General features: G+C 43.3%; 1 protein-coding gene across 1 annotated transcript; it reads right to left on the bottom strand.

Moving 5' to 3' along the window:
* Nucleotides 1-1,074: 1,074 nt before the first annotated feature.
* LOC129840968 (fibrinogen gamma chain-like) lies at nt 1,075-7,057 on the bottom strand. The gene is made up of 9 exons (XM_055909041.1): nt 6,916-7,057; nt 6,740-6,787; nt 6,086-6,269; nt 5,598-5,682; nt 5,052-5,182; nt 4,409-4,542; nt 3,943-4,127; nt 2,725-3,002; nt 1,075-2,422 (listed from the first exon to the last, which is right to left on the bottom strand). Exons 1-9 carry the CDS (start codon nt 6,976-6,978, stop codon nt 2,232-2,234), a joined length of 1,299 nt encoding a protein of 432 aa, XP_055765016.1. The 5' UTR covers nt 6,979-7,057; the 3' UTR covers nt 1,075-2,231.
* Nucleotides 7,058-7,163: the final 106 nt, after the last annotated feature.

The following is a 7,163-nucleotide window of genomic DNA, read 5'->3' as shown; positions in this document are numbered from 1 at the left end:
GCAGCAGCCTCTAAGGTGCAGGGTTGCATAACCGGGTGGAAGCCGGCTAGTGATGGCTATTTAACAGTCTGATGACCTTGAGATAGAAGCTGTTTTTCAGTCTCTCGGTCCCAGCTGTGATGCACCTGTACTTACCTCGCCTTCTGAATGATAGCGGGGTGAACAGGCCATGGCTCGGGTGGTTGTTGTCCTTCTTGTGACATCGGGTGCTGTATGTGTCCTGGAGGGCAGGTAGTATTTCGATCACAATCAAGAACCAAACAGAAATCTCTAAATCTCTACTGTAGATTCTAGCATATTTGTGTTATTTCCCTGCAGTCCAATGCTTCGAAAACATGATTAAGCATATTGCAGCTAACATATTTGACTCAATATGAGTAACAAGCATGAAATGTCTGTCAGAGACGTGGACTTCTATTCAACCAACATCGATACTACTATCCAGAAGTATTCCCTAATCCCATTTATCTCCTGGATGGAAAAGGGATTGTAAATTGATGACAATTGCAGAAGTACGTTATGAAATACATGAATTTACTAATTTTGGCTTTTGGTTGACTCCATAAAAATGCTGATAGGAAAATGCAATGCATGTTGGGTAATATTGACATAAAGAGTGTTCACATAGGGGACCTGTGCAATGTACAAACAAAGACAAATAAACACCCACACATAGCCTACTTACCAGTCAGCAGAAACCCACCCACCCACCCACACACACACACACACCCACCCACCCACCCACCCACCCACCCACCCACCCACCCACCCACACACACACACACACACACACACACACACACACACACACACACACACACACACACACACACATAAGCAAACATGCACACACCCACCCGTACACAAGGCCTTTCTGAGATCCCTATGATTAGACAGGAGAAAGAGAGAGAGCCTCAGAGTCTTTTTGGTCATAGTGTCATATCTACCGAATTACATCCACATATTTTTTTTTTACATCCACATATGCCACGCACCAATGGGACAACAACAGTATAGGTTCTAATTCCTGTACTGTTGGTGTTGTAGGAAAGAAAAGATTGACTGAGACGTATGTTCAGGTAGGTATTTATTTTGTAATAGAACAGCATAAAGGACATAACAGGATTTTTAATAGTTTCACTCTGTTTCAGAACGTTTTGTCCATACTGAACATGACCCTGGATTTGGTGGGCAAAACACACATACCCTCTTTAATACGGTAAATTCCTACTTAACATACCTACCTAATAGCGTTAGTTTGTTTCCCCGTTGACACATCCTCTCAGAATTCAACCCAGAACATTTGAATATTGGTTCAAAGAACTTCCAATAGATGATTTCCAAGAACTTCTGATTAGCAGAATAATGAAAATAGCAGTGAATCAAAATAGCTTCTAAAAATCGTTGAACGAATTGATTGAGTTTGGTCCTCCCAGCACAGTGCCTTCCATTTAAAAGCCTTTCAATGCCACCACCAACTTCCAAGGTTATTTAATTTATCATCCGATGCCTATGGGCAATTCATCATATACTGCTTGTTCGATTTCTAAATTAAATGTATATCATATAAATGTGGGTATCATTTATCCTATTTAGCACAATTACAAGTGGTACCAGGAATGGATATCAGGGAAAGTACAATAAAGAAATTGGCATGGTCTTTTAAATACTAACCGAGGTAATTTGGTACCTTGGTCTGAGACCTGAAGACTTGCGTTATGTCCCTGAGGTATTGGCTTTTAGCTTAGAGGGCTTACATAGTTTTATGGCTTTCAGACCACCCAGGTTCAAACCCTGTCTTAGATCATGTAGTTGGGGCAGGGGTATCTAAAACCAGCACAAAATACATCTTACATGTAGAAAAATACAACCTTTATTCATTGGTTAAACCAACCGGATCGAATAAATCTCACTAGGCAGTAGATAAAGTTTGTTCTAACATGGTGCTAAATAGAAGAAGTCCAACCAATCTTCCAAGGTCCAACAACAGCGATTTGATCATAGACAATATTTTAGGCAAGAGGGCAAAAAACGAAATTGATCGAACCAATAAAAAAAAGTTACAAAACAGAGGGCCAATTTCCCAGACACAGATTAGGCCTAAAGTTAGTCCTGGACTACATGTTTAATAGAGATTCTCCATGTGCTTTTTAGGACTTGGCTTAATCTGTGCCCGGCAAAATTCAAGGAAGTTCTAGCTTCCTTGAACTTTCCCGGACACAGTATGTGTTTTAGTTGTCTCCCAGGCCTCCAAACTGTTTGACCCCTCCGGCCTGCTGTCCGTCTCCCGCCGCGATCCTGTTGGTGGGGATGATCATCATGGTAGTCTCCTTCATGGAGTACCAGCGGCTGTGCCACGTGGCCCAGATGATGCCATTGTCGTAGCCTGACTCGCCGGCGTCCTTCTCCGTGTACTTCCCACCTAGGGATGGAAAGATGGAAAGACAGAAGTGTCAATGAAAAGTTTGTTACAAGTAAGAAAATCACAGTGTTGGGCCTACTCCTAAATGTGGCCTTCTTGGAAAGGTAACAGTAAAAATGTCAGAGAACCCCCAAAACTGACATTGGTATAGGTTGGTAGTCACTTGCATAAATGTATAACTGCAGTATGGTTCATGTTACTTGGAGAGTAGTATTCTTTAAAAGAAAAACAAAAAAACACAAGAACAGGCCTGTGTCTGTGTGTGAGAGTGCGCACGTGTCTGTGCACGTGTGTGTCCTTACCCGGGTAGTATTTCCCGTTGAGGTGGGCGGCGTGGCATCGGTTCATCCACCAACCGGAGCCGTCCTGCTTGGCACAGTTACCCTGGAACTTGTCGTTGTCCTTGTCGCTGGTACTAAACTGCATGCCATTGTGAGACGTGTAGAACTTGTCGCTGGGGTCATCTCCGAAGTCAAAGCCGTCGAACGCGTCGCCCGCGTCACCGCCGAAGTAGTAAGCGTAGGTCAGGCGGTACATGTCGACTTCCGGCCCCACTTTGAACGCGGCGTAGTCGGCATGCCTAAAGAAAGAAAAGAAATACAATCATTTTTTTACGCGTGTGGTTTTATTGAATAAATAAGACAAGAAAAGCAGGAGTGGCGCAGGTCAGAAAGGCATTTGAACCCATGTCTACTGTGGTGTGTGTACCGGGGTCCGCTGCACAAAGCACTAGACCACACAGGCCACAAAGTATTAATTTAAAATGCAGCATACTAGCCTGACGGCTTGGGTCATGGCCTCCGAAACCAGTGACATGAAGTAGAATACGTTGTTTGCTTTGATTGTGGAGGTCAGTTCTTTCAGCTATGTAACTTGGCACCAGAAAATCTATTCCACAAACTAAAGTCCAGAGGTTTGAGATGTGTGGAGAAACATGCTATTTTGAAGTTAGACGCCTCACCAAAGAAAAGGCTTACCGCGGCTTATTTCCACAATTCCTCATATAAAATAGCACTAAATGGCCCTCAATTTTTCAGCACTAAATATGTTAAAGGGGCGAATCCTAACTTCCACTTAAGTCGAATTTCAACTTAGTCTCTTATTGACATGAATGACTAAGTGAAAATTTGACTTGCTGAAATATTTCATTCATTTAGTGCAGACAGTTGCACAAGTAAATGTGTCATATAGGCAAGACCAATGATGCCAAGCCCCCAATACCTTTGAGGGGGAATTGATAATAGCAAAATCTGGTATTTATAGCATTTCTATAGCGTGAAACCGAGACACCACAGAATTAGATTGGTAAGCAATGATGCGTCAAGTTGGTTGCAATGATGTCATTATAACGTCCTTACAACGGGTTGCAGTGACATCACTAGAACCAGTTTTACCTGCTGGGATAAGACTTTGAGCTGTTCCCACTGCATTTTGAACACAATTTTCTATTCGGGAGGGGGGAATGTGGGCCCTAAGTGTTCACTAGTAGTAGCCTTAGTAGAGAATTTAGTAGTACGTACTTCTTGTTGCCCAGCCAGTCGGTGAGCACGATCCTCAACACGTATGGGATGGTGGCCTGGGTGGAGAGCAGGTGCATCTTCTCATTGCCCAGCCAGAACTCGGTGGTGTCATCTGGGCTCAGGTAGCCGAAGCCCTCCTTATACTGGATCCAGTCCTTGTTGAAGTCCACGTTGCCATTGCGTCTCTGTGGAGATATATTTTGGACGGTGGTTATGGTCATAATACAATATGTGGTTCCAATCGGGTTTGGGTCAATACCATTTCACTTTAGTCAATCCGGGACCTGAAATCCCAATTGGAATGTTTACGATCTGAAATAACTGAAATGGAATTACCCCCAACCCTGGTTCCAACTTCCAATGTCTCAGTGGGTTGGAGCCTGGTGGGTTTGGAGGTTTGAATCACTGCATGGGCCAACCATGACGAATATACTACGTGTCACTTGCAAGGGAAGAACACACGTACCCGCTGCAGGACGGTGAAGCCGCGGCCGAAGCTGTCGATCTCGCAGTACACCAGGAACTGCTCCTTAGCCTTCAGTGGCTTCACGTAGTACAGACCGCTGGTTTTGGCACCCTTGTTGGCAATATCCTGGCAATCTAATACGGGGAAAAACGACATGCCATGACCATGTTGTTACGTGTTAATAACAAAGATTACTGTTCCCATAAGGCATTGCGCTATGGACAATGTTTTTGTAGTGTTTATAGCCTGTTCCTGGACTACAGATGGAAATGAGCTCTGGTTCTATTACCTTGCTGATTATGTTCTTATGATCTTGAGCATTGTTGATTTATTGTCCCTTGTCCCTGGTAAAGATCCACTCTGTGGTATTTATTAACAGCCGTCTTTGATCATTTCAATGAAATTAAAGCTACAGTATACCTATTTATGGAAGAATCCCTTATAAATGCCAATAAATGATGTAAACTAATTCATTCAACTAATCTAAAGTGCATCCATATGACTGGATTGAGACAAATCGTCCCAGCCTCTATTGATTGATGCCATTGATTCGCTTCTGACTGAACAAGCAACAAGAGCAAATGATGGGTACGTAGAGCGAATTCTCCGGGAGCAGGATTGAGCAACCTCTCTGATGAAATACCTTTCCCTGTAAGGGGTTTGATTTCCACAGTATCCTTGCAGGGATCTTGGCATTTCTGATCCAGCTGAATGGACATCTGTTTGAGGTCTAACATCCTCTTCTTATTGGATTCCAGCATCCCCTGGAGTTGACTGAGCAGAAGAGGGGAACAGAATGATAATGTTTCTCAGGTGATTTGGATATAAACTTAGATTGCGGTTTATATCGTAGGTCGGCGGGTGTATGATTTGACGATCAATGTGTTTGAAGTACACAGCATTTGACACATGTACCCTTACTTAGTCCTGGTATTTCCAATTTTAGCAGGTAATTCGTCCCCAGCAGGGAATGATTGTTTGTAATGATGTCATTGAATGGTTTCAACCAGCTTAAGCCGCTGAGAGACATACAAGCATCGGGGTCAATTCCAACTGAATCCCAATCAATTCCAGAAGTGAATTGCTCTACTAAGGAGAAGTTCCGAGTCCAATTGTAAGTGAATTTAGACCAAATTAGATTCTGATGTAAAATTTGTATTTTTTTAAATGGTTTAAAAGAAGGACTTACTATATTTGCTCCTCCTGGGAGACGATGGTCTTCTCAAAGCGCAGGACATCATCCAGTATGCTCGCTGACCTTTTGTAGTGGGAGTCTGCGGAACAATCACAACACCCGCTTCAGTTACAGTAACCTACATGAATTACCAGAGTCTATAGTTCTTTTGAAATTAGCCTAACACCTGGGTGTCTTCAGTAGGGCAAACTGTAGAAAGTTCAGACACTCCCTCCCGGATTCACTCTGTTTCAAAATGTGTTCTCCCTATTGAACACAACCCTGATGAAGGTTACAGACAAACTGTTTGTGAAGTGATGTAAAATAAATCAAATAGCAATGAAAAGCGGAGTGTGCCACGTTGATGTATTCCTTTAACGTTTCGACTTTTCTGCCACTGACTTCTCCCACTTCTTAGCACCACATCTAATAGTGTTGATTTGTCTTTTGCGTCAGCTAGTTTAACACAGTCAAGTAACCCAAGATACAGAGAAGTCAATTACCTCCGCCAGACTTCTGATGTTGCGTTGCTGAATCCTTCATATAGGTGACTTTCTCCGTGGCCCCCGTGGTAAGGTTGGTTATTCTATCCAGGATATCCTCCATTTCATTAAGGTCCTTGTCCACCACCGGCTTGTACCTGTTGAGGTAGTCAGCCACGCCACATGTCGTTGGGCAGTACTTGCCCTACAACAGGCACAGAAAACACATGCTTTCATTTGAACACTCTGCGAGAGATGCGTCTGTGTCGCAAATGACACCCTATTCCCTTTATAGTGCACTGCCTTTTGACCAGGGCCCATTGATCTTTGGTCAAAAGTAGAGCACTTTATGTGGAATAGAGTGCCGTTGGGGACACATCTTTACAATATATTGTTATATTGTGACAGTGGATGTGTGAGTATTGGAAAAACGTGATTGGATTCAAAGAAACTAGAAAATGTTTAATTACGTGTGTTCTTGAAGAGGCACCAACTAAATTGGTTGTAATACCCCAGAATTAACTACATATCATATGCGTGCGAGGAATATAATTTAGCAACAAATCCATCTAAATAACAATGTTAGTAAGTATACAGTACAATTTCGTCCTGTACACACGCCGCTTAACGAGTTGAGTAGAGTACATAGGTGCGTCCATCTACAATCATACTTACAAATCCGTCCCTTGGTGTGCAGTCCTCGGAATAGTCTCCCCTCGTTTGCTGTGGAACAGAAGCAAAACAGCGCAGCCTGTTATCTTAGTAGATGCTACTGTGTCTCTTGTTGTCGCAGAACCCTGTTGATGAGAACGCGTTCAATTCAAACAGGCTCATTGAAATGTGACACTTACCGCAGAGGAGAGGGAGAATAGCAGAAGAACGCCTGCGGCTGTGGACAAAAGTGAAGGAGCCATGTTGCTAGCCTTTGGTACACCAGTTGTGGTGTCGTCCAGTTGGAGAATGAAGAGCCTCTGGCCCCCTGATGGTATATTTATCCGATCAAGGTCCTCCTTTTTGTAGCAGATAAGGGGTCCGCGTGTAAACAGAAACGGGTCATCCAACTCATGTCCTAGTAGATGACTCAATGTTGGGACAACGT

Source organism: Salvelinus fontinalis, chromosome 42, assembly GCF_029448725.1.
Source record: "Salvelinus fontinalis isolate EN_2023a chromosome 42, ASM2944872v1, whole genome shotgun sequence".
In the NCBI taxonomy this organism is placed as follows: Eukaryota; Metazoa; Chordata; class Actinopteri; order Salmoniformes; family Salmonidae; genus Salvelinus; species Salvelinus fontinalis.
Note: the sequence above shows the minus strand (reverse complement) of the source record. Positions and strands in the feature narration are given on the sequence as shown.

Excerpts from the sequence above, each read along its gene's own strand:
- LOC129840968 (XM_055909041.1), bottom strand. The coding sequence starts at position 6,978 with ATGGCTCCTTCACTTTTGTCCACAGCCGCAGGCGTTCTTCTGCTATTC. Across the intron at positions 6,788-6,915 it reads TATTCTCCCTCTCCTCTGCG|CAAACGAGGGGAGACTATTC; the intron begins GTAAGTGTCACA and ends TCTGTTCCACAG. Across the intron at positions 5,183-5,597 it reads TCCCAGGAGGAGCAAATATA|TCAACTCCAGGGGATGCTGG; the intron begins GTAAGTCCTTCT and ends TCTTCTGCTCAG.